This window comes from Staurois parvus, unplaced genomic scaffold (genome assembly GCF_062004578.1).
Source record: "Staurois parvus isolate SC_StPar_1 unplaced genomic scaffold, SC_StPar_1.0 ptg002174l, whole genome shotgun sequence".
NCBI lineage: Eukaryota > Metazoa > Chordata > Amphibia > Anura > Ranidae > Staurois > Staurois parvus.
Window position 1 is genome coordinate 95001 of NW_028319970.1, and position 20772 is coordinate 115772.

The 20772-nt window shown below is 45.7% G+C and overlaps 1 protein-coding gene across 1 annotated transcript in view; it reads left to right on the forward strand.

Moving 5' to 3' along the window:
- The window catches only part of LOC149432279 (alpha-tectorin-like), a 15580-nt gene extending 2568 nt beyond the window's left edge, over positions 1–13012 (forward strand). Inside the window, exons 2-8 of the mRNA XM_089665279.1 lie at positions 1090–1144; positions 4158–4196; positions 4307–4437; positions 6937–7224; positions 9861–10001; positions 11698–11851; positions 12335–13012. Coding sequence (XP_089521405.1) covers positions 1108–1144; positions 4158–4196; positions 4307–4437; positions 6937–7224; positions 9861–10001; positions 11698–11851; positions 12335–12507 — 963 coding nt within the window. The 5' untranslated portion in view covers positions 1090–1107 and the 3' untranslated portion in view covers positions 12508–13012. The remainder of the gene's footprint in view (positions 1–1089; positions 1145–4157; positions 4197–4306; positions 4438–6936; positions 7225–9860; positions 10002–11697; positions 11852–12334) is intronic.
- Positions 13013–20772: the final 7760 nt, after the last annotated feature.

Genomic DNA, 20772 nt, shown 5'->3' on the forward strand with positions numbered 1-20772 from the left:
AATATAATTCAAATAAATAGATAAATATAAATAAATAATTTATATATATATTTAAAAAATATTATTTTCTATTCTATATTTGGAATGCTACAATTTTGGCCATATTCAATATATTTCAGTATGTATATGTATATATGTGTATATATAATATGTATATGTGTATGTATATATATGTATGTATGTATGTATGTGTATATATATATATATATATATATATATATATATTTATTCTTCAGATTTTTTTTTAACATATAAAAAAGTCATTTACACATATATTTGTAAATTTAGATTGAATATATTGTTAAAGACATACAGTATATTTGAAATTTAAAAAAAAAAAAAAATTTCATACTTATATAGCGCCGTCAATTTACGCATATATTATTATTACATGTATATTGTTCATTCACATCAGTTCCTCCCATATGGAAGAAAAATATATTTGAAATATATTTTAAAAATATTCTTCCCGAATATATTGACATATATTTGAAATACTACAATGCATGCTGAAGCGCACAGTGCGCAGAAGTCGCCAACTGTCTGCCGAGTCAATAGCTAAAGACCTCCAAACTTGGTGTGGCCTTCAGATGAGCCCAACAACAGTGCGTAGAGAGCTCCATGGAATGGGTCTCCATGGCCGAGCAGCTGCATCCAAGCCTTCCATCACCAAGTGCAATGCAAAGCGTCGGATGCCGTGGTGTAAAGCACACCGCCACTGGACTCTAGAGCAGAGGAGACGTGTTCTCTGGAGTGACCAATCACCCTTCTCTGTCTGGCAATCCGATGGATGTGTCTGGGTTTGGCAGTTGATAGGAGAACGGTACTTGCCTGACTGTGCCAAGTGTAAAGTTTGGTGGAGGGGGATTATGGTGTGGGGTTGTTTTTCAGGGGCTGGGCTTGGCCCCCTAGTTCCGGTGAAGGGAACTCTTCAGGCGTCAGCATACCAAGACATTTTGGACAATTTCATGCTCCCAACTTTGTGCTTCTGTATACAGGGATGTGTCACAGTGGTTTGCCTGAAATGTTTGTCACTAAAGAAGTCCATTTTTACTTTTGTAAAGCACTAATAATACTGTCATGTCTCAGGGAGGAGAGAGAACAGTCATGAAGATGTGGATTGGATCAACACTCCTGCTCCTGGGTAGGTGAATAAGACCAACTCCTACCTTGTATGATACTATGTATACTAATGATTGCACGTTACTGCTGAGATCAGTTCAAAGTAGAACTAAAGACAAAACTTTTTTTTTTTCATTCTGGATAAATAAGGGAGAACTATAACCCCTGTCAGATTTTTTTTCACCATCTGTGTCCCATAACCAAACAGATAGTGAGAGGGAATCTCTGTAATGAGATGGTGTACATCATATGGATAAAGTGTTACTAAACCCGGACCTTGCATTCACTATATCCGCTCTCCCCGGACCCTGCATTCACTATATCCGCTCTCCCCGGACCCTGCATTCACTATATCCGCTCTCCCCGGACCCTGCATTCACTATATTCGCTCTCCCCGGACCCCGCATTCACTATATCCGCTCTCCCCGGATCCCGCATTCACTATATCCGGTCTCCCCGGACCCTGCATTCACTATATCCGCTCTCCCTGGACCCCGCATTCACTATATCCGCTCTCCCCGGACCCCGCATTCACTATATCTGCTCTCCCCGGACCCCGCATTCACTATATCCGCTCTCCCCAGACCCTGCATTCACTATATCCGCTCTCCCCGGACCCTGCATTCACTATATCCGCTCTCCCCGGACCCTGCATTCACTATATTCGCTCTCCCCGGACCCCGCATTCACTATATCCGCTCTCCCCGGATCCCGCATTCACTATATCCGGTCTCCCCGGACCCTGCATTCACTATATCCGCTCTCCCCGGACCCCGCATTCACTATATCCGCTCTCCCCGGACCCCGCATTCACTATATCTGCTCTCCCCGGACCCCGCATTCACTATATCCGCTCTCCCCAGACCCCGCATTCACTATATCCGCTCTCCCCGGACCCTGCATTCACTATATCCGCTCTCCTCGGACCCTGCATTCACTATATCCGCTCTCCCCGGACCCTGCATTCACTATATCCGCTCTCCCCGGACCCTGCATTCACTATATCCGCTCTCCCCGGACCCCGCATTCACTATATCCGCTCTCCCCGGACCCTGCATTCACTATATCCGCTATCCCCGCACCCTGCATTCACTATATCCGCTCTCCCCGGACCCTGCATTCACTATATCTGCTCTCCCCGGACCCCGCATTCACTATATCTGCTCTCCCCGGACCCCGCATTCACTATATCCGCTCTCCCCGGACCCTGCATTTAATATATCCGCTCTCCCCGGACCCTGCATTCACTATGTCTGGCCTCCCCAGACCCTGCATTCACTATATCCACTCTCCCCAAATCCTGCATTCACTATGTCTGGCCTCCCCAGACCCTGCATTCACTATATCCACTCTCCCCGAATCCTGCATTCACTATATCTGCTCTCCACGGACCCCGCATTCACTATATCTGGTCTCCCCAGACCCTGCATTCACTATATCCGGTCTCCCAGGACCCTGCATTCACTATATCCTCTCTCCCCGGACCCTGCATTCACTATATCTGCTCTCCCCGGACCCCGCATTCACTATATCCGCTCTCACCAGACCCCGCATTCACTATATCCGGTCTCCCAGGACCCTGCATTTACTATATCCACTCTCCCCGGACCCCGCATTCACTATATCCGCTCTCCCCGGACCCCGCATTCACTATATCTGGTCTCCCCGGACCCTGCATTCACTATATCCGCTCTCCCCGGACCCTGCATTCACTATATCCGCTCTCTCACAGTACAAACAACATGGAAATGCAGTTATTTTAGTATATATAAACTGCTAAAACCCTTTTCTCATCAGCAGTGTAGAGCAGTCTTGTGACTTCTATCAGTGTCCAGCAGAGTGCTGGTTACAGCTTGTAGGAGGAGTTTTCATTCTCCCCTGATTGTCCTATGAGTCTGCAAGACCCCTGACCCTCTGTGTGGACAGTGCTGACTGGCCCTGTGCTGATCACATGCACCCTCCCAAGAAAAAAAAAAAACCTCTCTAGCAATACACACTAAACTGAGCATGTACAGCTTGTCCCCAAGGCTTTGTACTATCAACAGATGGATTGGGGACAGTAGAAGAAGGGGAGGATCAGAGAAGAAAGGATCAAACAGCCTTTTTGTACACAATACAGAGAATTAACCCCTTAGGTTCCACAGTGAGTATAACAAGCATGCTTTACTGCATCTACAGACTGATTGTACTGTTGTGGGTTTAATAACACTTTACATTTTAACCTCTTCATGCCGGCTGAACGCAAATGTGTGGCCTCCCGGCGTCTGGGCCTAGACGCCGAGCGGCCGCACATTTGCATTCTATTAAAAAAAGACATATGTGCCAAGAGCGCTCCCAGCACACATGTCCGGTACTCACGGAAAGGTCCCGATCTCCTCTTTCGATCGGGACCTTTCCCGATCATGTGACCGCCATGACGGCGTGTCACAGCGATCACATGACTCTAAACCCCGCCCAACCTCCCGGCTTCTGAAACTCTTAAAGGGTTGGGAGGCGCCGGTGTGAAGCGGTCAAAAAGAAGGCCGGTCATACATGGTTTGAAAATGGACCGATTTTTCGTCCGAAAATCGAACCTAAGAATAATCGGACGATTTTCGCTCTGTTAGTGGGGTCAATGGCACCGGCCGATTTCCATGGTTCCTCCCCTTTTAGGTGATCGGGCATGTTGGAATATTCATGAAAAACGACCGATTCGATGGTCAAATCGAACGATCGTTTTTCCGAAAACAATATGCGCATGAGCCGTGACCTGGAAGGAACAGAAGTTTCACCTGTTATATGGGGTGAACTTTATGACGCGGTCGGCCGATTTTCGAAATCAATGATGGCGCCATTGGATTACCGAGCTGACGACGTATCTGACTTTCGGACAAAAAATCGTTCTGAATTCGAACCGTGTATGGCCTGCATTAGTTGCTATTTTTTATTTTTAGTAGCAGTAGGAGAAATGGTAGAAGTTGCAGGAGGAGCTCAGGAATTTATAGCATTTATTTTATGTGCAAATAAGTAATTCTTCTCCTTTTTCTCTTTATCAGCGTTGCCGTCCGTGTTCTCCTCCGTGTGTAAGAAAGAAGGTATGGACGATTTCCTCAGCTGTCACCATCTATGATGGAGCGCACCGATCTTCCCCCGAATTCGTACGCAATGTCGCGCCTTACTGACGCGTTTGATCTTCTCTCCGCAGGCACGAATCTGTTTAATTACGGCCCGGCGTTTAATGACCTCACAACTCCGGAGGAAGATGACGGCGCCACGGATGAAATTGCCTTTCTCCATTCGTTCAACTTCTTTGGGGAGACCCACCGATCTGGTTACGTAGGTTATGTCTTACTGAATCCACCACAACCAGGGGTGGACTGACAACTCATGGGGCCCCCGGGCAATAGGAAATCATGGGGCCCCCGTGTCCTTGCCCACACTCAAACCACACCCAAAAAAGCCTAGGAAAGGTACCAGGGGCATCTCATGGGGCCTCCTACTGACCCCGGGCCCTCGGGCAGTGCCCAAGTGCCTAAATGGTCAGCCGGCCCCTGACCACAACTATAAGAAATACTAAAGTGGGAACTTCAGGCAAAACTTTTTACTTTAGATCTAGATGGGGGGTAGGGTTGCATCACATCCATCGGCGGACTGACAACTCATGGGGCTCCCGGGCAATAGGAAATCATGGGGCCCCGTGTCCTTGCCCACACTTAAACCACATCCAAAAAAGCCTTTGAATGGTACCAGGGGGACCTCATGGAGCCCCCTACTGACCCAGGGCCCTCGGGCAATAGGAAATCATAGGTCCCCTGTGTCCTTGCCCAAACTCAAACCACACCCAAAAAAGCCTATGAATGGTACCAGGGGGACCTCATGGAGCCCCCTAATGACCCCGGGCACTAGGGCAATAGGAAATCATAGGTTCCCTGTGTCCTTGCCCAAACTCAAACCACACCCAAAAAAGCCTATGAAAGGTACCGGGGGCATCTCATGGGGCCCCCTACTGACTCCGGGCCCTCGGGCAGTGCCCAGGTGCTCGAATGGTCAGTCCGCCCCTGATCACATCTGTCTGTGCTGTATACTGTGTGGGACTGAAAAGTCAACGGTGATCTTGAGGAGTTCAGCTCACTTGTTGAAGCCTTTGTAGTGACTTCACGCTAGTCCAAACTTTTTGATGTGGTTGTCAAGCTCAGATGTGAAAGATGAGCAAAGCACATCCCTCTATAGCAGGGGTCTCCAAACTTTCTAAACGAAGGGCCAGTTTACTGTCCTTCATATTTTACGAGGGTCGGATTGTAGCCGGAGGGAGTAGAAAAGGTCCCAACGTCAGTGGGAAAAAAATACTGCCCCATTTGGTGTCAGTGGAAGGAGTTCTGCCCCATCGTTGATGTCATTGGACCCTATCAAATGTGTCACTGGGAGGAATTGTGCCCCATCATTGGTGTCATTGGACCCTATCAATTGTGTCCGCGGGAGGAATTTTGTTCCCCCAACGTTGATGTCATTGGACCCTATCAGTTGTGTCACTGGGAGGAATTGTGTTCCCCCAACGTTGATGTCATTGGACCCTACCGATTGTGCCACTTGAAGGAATTGTGTTCCCCCAACGTTGATGTCATTGGACCCTATCAGTTGTGTCACTGGGAAGAATTGTGTTCCCCCCACATTGATGTCATTGGACCCTACCAATTGTGTCACTGGGAGGAATTGTGTTCCCCCAATGTTGATGTCATTGGACCCTATCAATTGTGTCACTGGGAGGAATTGTGCCCCATGGTTGATGTCATTGGACTCTACCAATTGTTTCACTGGGAGGAGTTTTGCCCCATCATTGATGTCATTGGACCATATCAGTTGTGTCACTGGGAGGAATTGTGTTCCCCCCACATTGATGTCATTGGACCCTACCAATTGTGTCACTGGGAGGAATTGTGCCCCATCATTGATGTCATTGGACCCTACCAATTGTATCACTGGGGGGAGTTGTGCCCCATCATTGATGTCATTGGACCATATCAATTGTGTCACTGGGAGGAATTGTGCCCCATCGTTGGTGTCATTGGAAGGAGTTGTGCCCCCATCATTGGTGTCAGTGGGGGAAAATTATACCCAATTGTTATCAATACATGAAATAGTGCCTCAAGGGCCAGATAAAAGCAAGCAAAGGGCCGCCGAAACGCTGCAAAAAACGCAGAAGACCTCCCCCCCCCATGTCTTCTCTGAACTTCATGCAATGTACTGCAATGCAGATCGCTAGCCCGGGGGGGAGGGGGGGTGGTAAAGTAACAGGTGACCCAGAAGTGACATCATACACGTCATGTTCCAGGTCAGAGGAAGAAGGGGGGAGAACGGTCACACATCCCCCTCCACCCACCGGTACTCGCCATGTTGTCCCTGGGGCCTGCAGACGGACAGTCCTGGCAGCGAAAGGGTTAACGAATAAATTCTACCCATGAGCCCGGGTTCACATTCATGCATGTGATTGGCACAGGAACCGCCAATGGCATGCGATTTGTGTGCGGTGCGATCGGAGCTGTACATTCTGGCTCTAATCGCACCAAAAACATGCAGGACCCTTTTTTTGGGTCCGCACTAGAATCGGATCACGTGGGTATTCGCACCTATGCGATCCAATTCCGGATTTTGCGGACCGCTTTCAGGGGTGTCGTTAGCCCCGTTCATGCGGTTTGCATGAACGGGGTGCGATTGTGATGCGGTGCGGAATTCGCACTGAAAACGCTGCATCAGTGTGAATGTCAAAGTTCTACAATGTATCCAGGTGACAGTATACGGCTACAAAGTTTCTTTTGTTTCTTTCTTTGTATCCTTTAGGTAAACAACAATGGCGCCATCTCCTTCAAACAACCGGTCCCTGATTACACCCCCGATTCCTTCCCCCTGGAAAAATTCTGCATGATCTGTCCTTTTTGGGGGGACGTAGATAATGAAGACCATAAAAATGCGAGCATTTACTACAGGCAGACCACTGACGAAGGTTTCCTGGAGTGCTTAGGTCAAGAGATCGACAAGCATTTTGAAGATATGAGGAATTACAAACCCGTCTGGTCGTTTCTTGCAACCTGGGATAACGTGCCTTATCATGGAAGCGAATCGAACAGGGTAAGATACTACGTCGTCCGTAGACATGTGCGTTTAGTTGTGAATCGACTTTTGGACGAATTTTCGTTTCGTTCTTTGGATGTCTCAGAATTCCGGATGACAAAAATAACTCTGAAATCCGAAATAACGAAACGAAATTCGAATTCGAAAAAAGAAACATTCAAAAACCAATTTAAAGCGAAGCGCCACCCAAAAGGGGAAGTTCCGCTTTAAGGACTGGCCCCCCCCACTCCCCGGTAAGGATTACGAAACGAAATTCAACCAAAATTCAAACACAAAATCGAAAGAATCATTCTAAAACCAATTTAAAGCGGAGCTCCACCCAAAAGGGGAAGTTCCACTTTAAGGACTGGTCCCCTAGGTTTACGAAATTTGGAGGAAGTTCGAATTCGAACACAAAATCGAAAGAAATATTCGAAAACCAATTTAAAGGGGAAGTTCCGTGTTACGGTCTGGTCCCCCCCGCACCCCAGTAAGGATTACGAAACGAAATAAGCTGAAATTCGAACAAAAAATGGAAAGAAACATTCGAAAAACAATTGAAAGCGGAGCTCCACCCAAAAGGGGAAGTTCCGCTTTAAGGATCGGATCCCCCGCTCCCCAGTAATGTTTACGAAGTGAAATTCGGCCAAAATTCGAACACAAAATCGAAAGAAACATTTGAAAACCAATTTAAAGGGGAGCTCCACCCAAAAGGGGAAGTTACGCTTTAAGGACTGGGTCCCCCTGCTCCCCGGTAAGGATTACGAAATGCGGCCAAAATTTGAACACAAACTCGAAAGAAACATTTGAAAACCAATTTAAAGCGGAGCTCCACCAAAAAGGGGAAGTTCCACTTTAAAGACCGGTCCCCCCAGTCGGTAAGGATTACGAAATGAAATTCGGCCGAAATTCAAATACAAAATCGAAAGAAACATTCAAAACCAATTTAAAGCTAAGAGCTCCACCCAAAAGAGGAAGTTCCTCTTTAAGGACCGGCCCCCAGCTCCCCCGGTAATGTTTACGAAACAAAATTCGGCCAAAATTCAAACACAAAATCGAAAGAAACATTTGAAAACCAATTGAAAGTGGAGCTCCACCCAAAAGGGGAAGTTCCGCTTTAAGGACTGGGTCCCCCTGCTCCCCGGTAAGGATTACGAAATGCGGCTAAAATTCGAACACAAAATCGAAAGAAACATTGGAAAACCAATTTGAAGCGGAGCTCCACCCAAAAGGAGAAGTTCCACTTTAAAGACTGGGTCCCCCCACTCCTCAGTAAGGATTACGAAACGAAATTCGGCCGAAATTCAAACACAAAATCGAAAGAAACATTTGAAAACCAATTGAAAGTGGAGCTCCACCCAAAAGGGGAAGTTCCGCTTTAAGGACTGGGTCCCCCCGCTCCCCGGTAAGGATTACGAAATGTGGCCAAAATTCGAACACAAAATCGAAAGAAACATTGGAAAACCAATTTAAAGCGGAGCTCCACCCAAAAGGGGAAGTTCCGCTTTAAAGACTGGGCCCCCCCACTCCTCAGTAAGGAAGTTTGAATTCGAACACAAAATCGCAAGAAACATTTGAAAACCAATTTAAAGGGGAAGTTCCGCGTTACGGTCTGGTCCCCCCCGCTCCCCGGTAAGGATTACAAAACAAAATTCGGCCGAAATTCAAACACAAAATCGAAAGAAACATTCAAAAACCAATTTAAAGCTAAGCTCCACCCAAATGAGGAAGTTCCTCTTTAAGGCCCGGTCCCCCCTGCTCCCCCGGTAAGGATAAAGAAATGAAATTTGGCTGAAATTTGAACACAAAATCGAAAGAAACATTTAAAAACCAATTTAAAAGTGGAGCTCCACCCAAAAGGGGAAGTTCCGCTTTAAAGACCGCTCCCCCCGCTCCCCGGTAAGGTTTACGAAATGAAATTCGTCTGAAATTCGAACACAAAATCAAAAGAAACATTTGAAAACCACTTGAAACCGTAGCTCCACCCAAAAGGGGAAGTTCCGCTTTAAAGACTGGTCCCCAGCTCCCGGGTAATGATCTCAAAACGAAATTCGGACGAAATTCGAACATTTTTTTTTCTCAAATTTTCAAATCTGCACATCTATGACCAGCTTAACTCTTCGAATTCGGTCGAACGTTTTTGAATTCGGTTGGAATCTTTTCGACTTTTTTTTTTTTTTTTGAATTTTGTTGAATCTATCTCGATTTGGGTTGAACCGATTTCGAAATGCGAACGACTTTTTTTTTTTAATTTGGTGAAAATGTTTTCAAATGGAATTCAAATACGGATTACCGAAGCGAATCCTGAAAACGAACTGCACGAAATTGGTTAGATTTCGAATCGAAATGAAACAAATTCCCGGTGGGATTCTAGTTACATAGTTAGTCTGGCTGAGAAAAGACAAAAGTCCATCCAGTTCAACCATAAAAGAAAAAAATAAAAAGTTATAATCCTACATCCACAGTTGATCCAGAGGAAGGCAAAAAAAAACAGCAAAGCATGATCCAATTCGCTCCTGTAGGGGAAAAAATTCCTCCCTGATCCCCCGAGAGGCAATCGGATATTCCCTGGATCGACTTTCCCTATAAATGTTATATCCAGTTATATTCTGTGTTGAGAGGTTCCTAATCCCTGCTCTTGTTTTATGTTCCAGAGAAACACCTTCCAGTGTCTGTTGGCCTCCGACAAGTACCAGAGGTCTATTGTTGTGTTTCTGTATGAAAACATTGTGTGGACAACAGGCACGGCCAGTGGTGGACATCCTAAGACCGGTCTTGGGGGAACCCCTGCTCAGGTATGACAACCCCTGCTCAAGTATGGCAAACCCTGCTCAGATATGGCAAACCCTGCTCGTGTATGGGAACCCCTGCTCAAGTATGGCAACCCCTGCTCAGGTATGGCAACCCCTGCTCAGATATGGCAACCCCTCCCCAGTATGGCAGCCCATGCTCAGGTATGGGAACCCATGCTCAGGTATGGGAACCCATGCTCAGGTATGGCTACCCCTACTCAGGTATGGGAACCTGTGCTCAGGTATGGGAACCCCTGCTCAGGTATGGCAACTCCTGCTCAGGTATGGGAACTCCTGCTCAGGTATGGGAACCCCTGCTCAGGTATGGGAACTCCTGCTCAGGTATAGGAACCCCTTCTGAGGTTTGGCAACTCCTGCTCATGTATGGGAAACCCTGCTCAGGTATGGCATCCCCTGCTCAGGTATGGCAACTCCTGCTCAGGTATGGCAACCCATGCTCAGGTATGGGAACCCATGCTCAGGTATGGGAACCCATGCTCAGGTATGGCAACCCCTGCTCAGGTATGGGAACCCGTGCTCAGGTATCGGAACCCCTGCTCAGGTATGGCAACCCATGCTCAGGTATGGGAACTCCTGCTCAGGTATGGGAACTCCTGCTCATGTATGGCAACCCCTTCTCAGGTATAGCAACCCCTGCTCATTTATGGGAACCCCTGCTCAGGTATGGCAACCCCTGCTCAGGTTTGGCAACCTCTGCTTAGGTATGGCAACCCCTGCTCAGGTATGGTAACCCCTGCTCATGTATAACAACCACTGCTCATGTATGGCAACCCCTGCTCAGGTATGGCAACCCCTGCTCATGTATGGGGCCCCTGGGCAATAGGGGATCATGGAGCCCCTGTGTCCTCGCCCACACTCATACCACACCCAAAAAAGCCTATGAAAGGTACCAGGGGCATCTCATGGGGCCCCCTACTGACCCCGGGCCCTCGGGCAGTGCCCGAGTTCCCGAATGGTCAGTCCGCCCCTGGTGACAGGTATTTTTATGGAGAGATCTGGGATCTATGAAACCCCAAATCCCTCTTCTGCACTTGATAGCTTTCAAAACACCAAGATTGGTGTTCTTGAATGCTTGCAGATTTTTAAAAATGGCGGAAAAAGTCAACCGGAAGTGATGTCAGGTCATTTCTTGCAGTTCACTATAACAAAGAGCCGGTCAAAGCCGGCTAGTTGCTCTGCACTCCCGGTGGGACAGTAGATCCAGAGATAGCCATGGAAGGTGGCGGGAGAGTTGGGGGCGTCCCCTCCCGCTACTTGTACAAGCAATTGAGAGGCTAGTTAGCTGTTCCGATTGCTTGTACAAGACAGCTGGCTGCCAGTTCTAAAAAACGGCAACGGCAACTGTAGGCATCACTCCGGCAGCAGTCAAAGTGACCCCATAGTGCGGAAAGGACTTCTCTTCCAGAGTCCACTTCCCCGTACAGTCCTCTTGTGGAATTTAACCAAAGATATCCAATGGTGGCCAGATTAAGGAAACAAAAAAAAAAAAGAAACCAGTTTGTACCTTTGGAGACTTGGTATTGGTCTCTTCCCCCAGCTTCCCTAGGCACTAGCCCAAAGGTGTGACTATTGTAGATCCTCCCTCTTCCTAAGTATGAGAATATTGTCCTCCTATAAAAAATGATCGGGTTTTCTCATTACGATGGACACTTTCTTTACAACGATCTCTCACCTACAGGCTGGCTTCAATACAGGGAAGGAATACTTCAACATGCCGTCATCCAGAACAGAGCACATAGTGAACATCGGATCCACCAGCAACGTCGGATGTCCAGGAGTGTGGATCTTTCGTGTCGATGACTTCAGGGTGCCGGGTGGCTGCGTATACAAAGGTATGAAAGTTCTTTTTTTCGTCCTTTCAGTGAGAATTCCAGATGGCGGTTCCATGATCAATTTAAGAGCAAAATACTCTCCGATTGGTCAGCGGTTACAGAAGCGCACCACTGATTCGATTACAGCGAAGCCATGCTGGACATGTCCCGGGGACAATCAAAGCTAGGAATTTAAATGTTTCCCTACCAGGGGCGGACTGACAACTCATGGGGCCCCCGGGCAATAGGGGATCATGGGGCCCCTGTGTCCTTGCCCAAACTCAAAAAAGCCTATGAAAAAGGTACCAGGGGCATCTCATGGGGCCCCCTACTGACCCCAGGCCCGAGTTTCCAAATGGTCAGTCCGCCCCTGTTCCCTACTCTATCCAAAGCCCCCCCCCCAAAAAAAATTGTTTGATGAGCAAAATTTGGACTTTGTCAGCAGGATAGTGATTCTGATTCTTGCATTTACTCTGATTTTCATTGCGGTTGTTATGTTTTTAGACAGTTTCTTGAGTCGGGGCCAGACTGTGTGGATGGACGACGCCTGCTCAACGAAATGCTCTTGCAGGAATAATGGGAAGGTTGAGTGTGAAGAAAAAGGATGTGATGAAAGTTTCGTCTGTCTGCCCGCTGGACGCAACTTCTTATGTCAGATCAATGAAGAAGATTGTTAGGTCTCCTGGGTGTCTATAGGCAGGGACCCCTCTCAAGGCCGGAGACCTTCCTTTCCTCTCCTCTCTAATCATCTTTCTTAGACAGCATCGTAAACTTAGAAGAGAGACTCAATCATGTCACTGCACTCTAGTCCGCTATTTCATGCAAACGTTTCGATGGAATTAGGGTTTCCACTGAAGGTGATTTTCATCTTTTGGCTTCTGCTTGTCCTCCTGCAATTTTTTTACCCAAAAATTCCACATTTCTTTGGTAGTGACCTTCTCGTTTTTTCTTTGAATCGCATTTCTGCTAATCTGAGAAGTGGTTTGGCTCTGTCATTTCTGAACTTCGGGACAGATTTATGTTCTATTCCACTGCAAGGGCAATCATTATGGAGGGTAGAAAGGAAATGGCTGAGGAACACAGAAGGGTGCTAGAATGGAAATGCAATGCCTAGAATTAACGTTAGGAAAATTCATGTCATCTGAAGATCTGGGATCATCAAGTGACATCTGAAGATCTGGGTTCTTCAGGTGGCATCTGAAGATCAGGATTCTTCAGGTGACATCTGAAGATTTGGATTCTTCAGGTGACATCTGAAGATCTGGGTTCTTCAGGTGACATCTGAAGATCTGGGATCTTCAAGTGACAACTGAAGATCTGGGTTCTTCAGGTGGCATCTGAAGATCTGGGTTCTTCAGGTGACATCTGAAGATTTCGGATCTTCAGATGATATCTGAAGATCCCAGATCTTCAGGTGACATCTGAAAATCTGGGATCTTCAGGTGACATCTGAAGATATGGATTCTTCAGGTGACATCTGAAGATCTGGATTCTTCAGGTGACATCTGAAGATCTGGAATCATCAAGTGACATCTGAAGATCTGGGTTCTTCAGGTGACATCTGAAGATCTGGGGTCTTCAGGTGACATCTGAAGATTTGGGTTCTTCAGGTGACATCTGAAGATCTGGGTTCTTAAGGTGGCATCTGAAGATCTGGGTTCTTCAGGTGGCATCTGAAGATCTGGATTCTTCAGGTGACATCTGAAGATCTGGATTCATCAGGTGACATCTGAAGATCTGGGTTCTTCAGGTGACATCTGAAGATCTGGGATCTCTTTTAACTGAGGTTCTAAGACAAAGCATGTCTCTAGGAAAGTAGTCAGAAATGTTAATAAAGGGTCAAGCCTCCAAAAAGTAATATTTTATTTATAGGTGCAGCCAGGTGATTTAGTCTCTAACTCTTTATATGTCTTGGATACTCAGACTACAAAGTCTTCCTGAAGCAATTCTGGGTTCAGATCTTGGATCTTCAGGTGACATCTGAAGATGTGGGATCTTCAGATGACTTCTTAAGATCTGGGTTCTTCAGAAGACATCTGAAGATCTGGGTTCTTCAGAAGACATCTGAAGATCTGGGTTCTTCAGAAGACATCTGAAGATCTGGGTTCTTCAAATGACATCTGAAGATCTGGGTTCTTCACATGACATCTGAAGATCTGGGATCTTCAGGTGACATCTGAAGATCTGGGATCTTGCTTTGATCTTAGAACAGGTGATTTAGTCTCTGACTTGTTATATGTCTTGGATACTCAGACAACAAAATCTTCCTGAAGCAATTCCTGACTTTCCCCTGGTTCACGTATCCGCGTTCCATTTGAATGGACTCCCGTGCCCCAAGACACGCAGGGAAGAAGTCCCTGCACTTCTTCTGAAAACGCATCCCGCACAGGAACCTCAGTTCCCAGTACGGTTGGGATTTCCAGTGTGGGCGGTGTGACATTATAATTAATGGCACCCGCCCACGAGTTCAAGTTCCTCAGTGTGGGTGGTGCGGCTACACGGATTTTTGTGCAGGATAAGTGTTCTTATCCGGCTTTGTGTGGTACAGCTCCTCCTGTTAAATTATTATTATTATACAGGATTTATATCGCGCCAGCGGTTTGCTCAGCACTTTACATTATAGTGGGAGATAATACAGTAACAATACAGTTCAATACAAGAGGGATAGGAGGGCCTGATCCTGGGAGCTTACAATCTAGAAGGGAGGGGTGAGTGGTACAATAGGTAAAACTGTGGGGGATGGAGTGGTTGGAAGCGTAGAGGATACCAGTATTAGCAGAGGGCAGGATAGGCTTCCCTGAAGAGGTTTTCAATGATCACCTAAAGGTAAGTAGAGTAGATGATAGTCTGATAGAATGGGGTAGGGAGTTCCAGAGGATGGGTGACGCCCTGGAGAAGTCTTGGAGACCAGCATGGGAGGAGGAGATAAGGGAGCTAGAGAGTAGGAGGTCTTGCGAGGAGCGGAGTGTATGGTTTGGGTGATATTTGGGTAAATTCTGCAAGAACCCAACATTGGCGATGGTAGACCCAAGTAAGCACTGGAGGTATGCAGATTCGGGAACTGTGCAGACATCTTAGGTTTCCCAACGATTTCATAAAATGTCACGTTCAACACTCCAGGAATCACTAAACACAAAGTAGAACTATAGACAAAACATTTTTTTTCCCTAAGGAAGGGTTAGAACGCCCGTCAGTTTATTTTTTTGTGTCCCGTTGGGGAGATTTCCCTTCCCATAGACAAAACAGGAAATGAGAGGAAATCCCTTTCGAATGCTGTCGTCATTTCCTGTCATTTGATTGGCTGGAATCTACTGTTGTGGCCACCCTAAACCCACCAGCGCTTCCATTTTGAAGCCACTTTCCGTTCCTTGATCATTTTTCTTTCCAGCTCCTTCTTCAAATTCTGCAGTGACATTTTTTTTTTTTTGAGGATCTCTTAAAGTTCTTGTTAGAGCTACTTGTAGAAGACACAAATATAATATGTAGCAGTTTGAAGATCTTGGTAAAAAAAAAATCAATAAAGTTAAAGCATGCTAGTTACTGGTGAAGGAACCATTTCTTTTTCTTTTTTTACTCTTGTTTTGGCGGTTTTGCTACGGCGCTTATTCACTTGATTCTAAATGTCATAAGTGATTCCATCCTTTTGTCTCGACGTGAATCTAGCCGATCCTGATGCGGCTGATACCAATAAAGTTAATACCGAATGATAACAACTGTGCAAAAAAATAAAGATCTAATTTATTTACACAGAAAAGAAGCTTGCTATTCATCAAATATAACAAAATACAATGTAGCAATATTAGCAATAAAATAAAAGTAGTAATAATTACAATGCAAATACAGAATGTTACCGATGCAAAGAGATGACTACAGGAAAGAAAGTTACAGAAGAGAAACACAGAATAATACGTTACACCAGGGGCAGACTGACAACTCATGGGGCCCCCGGGCAATTGGGGATCATGGGGCCCCCGGGCAATAGGGGATCATGAGGCCCCTGTGTCCTTGCCCAAACTCAAAAAAGCCTATGAAAAAGGTACCAGGGGCATCTCATGGGGCCACCTAATGACCCCGGGCCCTCGGGCAGTGCCGAGTTTCCAAATGGTCAGTCCGCCCCTGCCCTGTAGTGATATTTAACATGAAGACCAGATAATTCCAAGGCTGGCTTATACTTAGAACCCCATCCAGGGGAGGACTGACAACTCATGGGGCCCCCAGGCAATAGGGGATCATGGGGCCCCTGTGTCCTTGCCAAATGGTCAGTCCGCCCCCTGCATTGCGCAGAAATCCTGATGACTGGGCTTCCAAAGAGAGAGGGGGGGTGCGAGTCTTGTTTTGGTGTTATTTACTCTTTGCAAAGACCACTCCTAGACCTACCCACCCAGGTAAGTTCACACCCTTCCACATATCTTAACCTCCAATGGGTGGGCTCAGTGGCATCCCGAGGTAGGTGCGGGGGATGCGCGCCGCACCGGGTGACAACTACCGCACGGGGTGACACCGGACTCGCTCCACGAAAAGGTAAGCTGTAAAACTTGGGATCGTCGGCTTGCTTTACAAATTACCTTTTCGTGGAGTGGGTCCGGTGTCACCCCGTATAGGTTGCATGCTGACGATCCCCGCAGGATGGATTGGATCTGCAGATTGGGCAGCATAATGTGGGCAGCACAGCGGCTAAATGGTTAGCACTTCTGCCTGGCAGTACTAGGGGTCGTTGGTTCGGATCCCAACCAGAGCACCACCTGCCTGGAGTTTGCATGTTCTCCCTGTGCCTGCGTGGGTTTCCTCCGGGTACTCCGGTTTCCTCCCACGCTCCAAAGACATGCTGGTAGGTGAAATCGCTCCTGTCTAATTTGGCCCTAGTATGTGTATGTATGAATGTGACTTAGGGACCTTAGATTGTACGCCCCTTGAGGGTTAGGGACTGATGTGAATGTACAATATCTATGTGACGGCGATATCTAAGTACCCGAAATAAATAAATAATGGAGCATAAAAGTGTGTGTGGGGGGGGGGTGCGCGCTGCACTGGGTGACACCTACCACAAGGGGTGACACGGACCCGCTCCACAAAAAGGTAAGCTGTAAAAACGGGGATCGTCAGCTTTCCTTACAACTTACCTTTACGGTGTCACCCCGTATAAGTTGCATGCCGACGATCCCCGCAGGATGGATCGGATCTGCGGATTGGGGAGCATAATAGATCGGAGTCCCATCCATTATGCTCAATCCGCAGATCCGATCCATTCCGCGGGGATCGTCGGAGGGGGTGTCACCAAGTGTTACCGCACCGGGTGACACCAACCCTAGGGACGCCCCTGGGTGGGCTCAGGACACTGGTCAGTTTAGTTCACCAGCTGTTAAAAAAAAGAGAGGAAGTTCTAGCTGCCTTCCATCCCCCTCACCTCAATCCAGTCTTTTGAAGTGGCGCCCCCCCACAGAGCTATTTGTCACATTCCCCTGTAGCAGGGGCGGACTGACAACTTATGGGGCCCCCGGGCAATAGGGGATCATGGGGCCCCTGTGTCCTTGCCCAAACACAAAAAAGTCTATGAAAAAGGTACCAGGGGCACCTCATGGGGCCCCCTACTGACCCCGGGCCCTTGGGCAGTGCCCGAGTTTCCCAATGGTCAGTCCGCCCCTGCCCTGTAGTGATATTTAACATGAAGGCCAGATAATTCCAAGGCTGGCTTATACTTAGACCCCCATCCAGGGGAGGACTGACAACTCATGGGGCCCCCGGGCAATAGGGGATCATGGGGCCCCTGTGTCCTTGCCAACACTCAAGAAAGCCTATAAAAAAGTAACCAGGGGCATGTCATGGGGCCCCCTACTGACCCTGGGCCCTCGTGCTCGAATGGTCAGTCCGCCCCTGCCCCCATCAAAAGTTCACAATAATGTTCATGAAGGCAAAAATTATTATAGGCACAAAATAGCCATTACTCTCTGCGTCCAACGAGAATCCTTTTGGACAACGTTTTGAAACTTAAAAGTTCGATCTCAGCTTCATGCAATATATTACTGGAACGAATTCTTGCTCCGGTAGAATGTATATGGATTCCATCCTTCATGACTGCTGCTTGGTTTAGGATAGAAGAGGTATTGTTACAACTGACACCCATTGAGAAAGTGGATCTTTTTTTTTAGTTGTAGATTAAACTGCTGTCAACAATTGCTGTATAAAGCACCCGTATGAGCATTCACTTGGTGTCACTGACAAATTTTTTTTTAATTTTTTGGTTACATAAAAAAAAAACTGTCAAGAGCATAAACTGTTGAACCATCATGGCTGCTGTCACAGGGGTGAAAGCAGACCTTAATGATTGATATATCATGGCCCCTCCCCTATTATTAAAAAAAAAAAAAAACAGCTTAAAAGTTAACCACTTCCCGTCGGGCCCATTTTTGAAATATATTGAATACAGCCAAAATTGTAGCAAATATACGTCAATACATTTGGGAAGAATATTTTTCAAATATTTTTCAAATATATATTTCTTCCATGTGGGTTTAAAGCAATAAAATCCCGAATATGGCCAAAATTGTAGCATTTCAGATATATGTCAATATATTTGGGAAGAATGTTTTAAAAATACATTTCAAATATATTTTTCTTCCATGTGGGTAGATTCATTCCTATGGTCTCAGCTCCATCTAGTGGTTGAACTACAGTATGTTTATTCTGCGGTGTTTCAGAAAAAGATACCGCATTTTGCCTGCTAGGTGGAATGAAAGATCCCAAACCCCAATGACCTTTATAGAGAGTTCATGCTGTTAGCGCCTTAATTATGTTTTTCTTTTTTTTAATAGTTCTGAGTACTTCTAAAACCTGAATCTGATTTACCTATCAGTCCACCATTATGGAACATGCTGATCAGAGGAGAGAGCAGAGTGAGAGAGAGAAGAGCCGATCAAACTGCTGCTTCTCCTTTCACTGTCCAATCACAGCCACGTGGAAGAAAAATATATTTTAAATATATTTAAAAAATATTCTTCCCAAACATATTGACATATATTTGAAATGCTACAATCTTGGCCGTATTCAATATATATATATTATGTGCTAAAAACGCGGCTTAAGTGAGCATTTTTACCGCCTCCCCAACTGTGCGTCTAAGGCTACCTTCACACTGATCACACATCCCACATGGAAGAAAAATATATTTTTAAAATATTTTTTACATTTCCTTCTGAAATATATTGACATATATTTGAAATACTACAATTTTGACCGTATTCATTATCTATCTATCTATCTATCTATCTATCTATTATCTATCTATTATCTATTATCTATCTATCTATCTATCTATCTATTATCTATCTATCTATTATCTATCTATCTATCTATTATCTATCTATCTATTATCTATCTATCTATTATCTATCTATCTATCTATCTATCTATTATCTATCTATCTATCATCTATCTATCTATTATCTATCTATCTATCTATTATCTATCTATCTATCTATCTATCTATCTATCTATTATCTATCTATCTATCTATCTATCTATTATCTATTATCTATCTATCTATCTATCTATCTATTATCTATCTATCTATCTATCTATCTATCTATTATCTATCTATCTATCTATCTATCTATCTATCTATCTATCTATCTATCTATCTATCTATCTATTATCTATCTATCTATCTATCTATCTATCTATCTATCTATCTATCTATTATCTATCTATCTATCTATCTATCTATCTATTATCTATTATCTATCTATCTACAGTTGTGGCCAAAATTATTCAACCCCCAATGCTGTAAAGGGGTTTAGGGACTATAGTGTACATTTGGAATTGTATTCAGAATCAAATCCTACAAGGACGTTGTAACTACCCAAATGCAACTAAAATGACATCAATTGTTTATGTAATACAGTAGTAAATGGTTCTTATGTGGTTTCTTCATTGCCACAATTATTCAACCCCTTAAAGACTACCACTCTGAAGAACAGAGGTTCATACAGGTGCTTTCCATCAGGTATTGAAAACACCTGTGGATGTCACCGAGCAGCAATCAAGCATAATAAGCACCAATTAGGCAGCTTTAAAATGACTGTGATACTCAGCTCCTTCTAGACATTTACTGGTGTGGTTACAAACATGGTGAAGGCAAGAGAATGGTCCAGGAAGACAAGAGAAGAGGTGATTTCTCTTCACAGGAAGGGCAATGGCTATAAGAAGATTGCAAAGATGTTAAACATACCAAGAGACACCTTAGGAAGCATCATTCGCAAATTCAAGGCAAAGGGCACTGTTGAAACGCTACCTGGTCGTGGCAGAAAGAAGATGCTGACTTCGACTGCTGTGCGCTACCTGAAGCGTAGAGTGGAGAGAAGTCCCCGTGTGACTGCTGAGGAACTGAGAAAAGATTTGTCAGATGTGGGTACAGAAGTTTCAGCCCAGACAATAAGACGCACACTGCGTAATGAAGGCCTCCGTGCCAGAACTCCCAGGCGTACCCCCTTGCTGTCTCCAAAGAATAAGAAGAGTCGACTGCAGTATGCCAAAAGCCATGTGGACAAACCACAAAAGTTGTGGGATAGTGTTCTGTGGACTGATGAAACAAAATTAGAACTGTTTGGGCCCATGGATCAACGCTATGTTTGGAGGAGGAAGAACAAGGCCTATGATGAAAAGAACACCTTGCCTACTGTGAAGCATGGTGGAGGGTCAATCATGCTTTGGGGCTGTTTTGCTTCTGCAGGTACAGGGAAGCTTCAGCGTGTGCAAGGTACCATGAATTCTCTTCAGTACCAGGAGATATTGGATGGAAACGTGATGCAGTCCGTCACACACCTGAGGCTTGGGAGACGTTGGACCTTTCAACAGGACAATGATCCCAAGCATACCTCCAAGTCCACTAGAGCATGGTTGCAGAGGAAAGGCTGGAACATTTTGGAGTGGCCATCGCAGTCACCAGA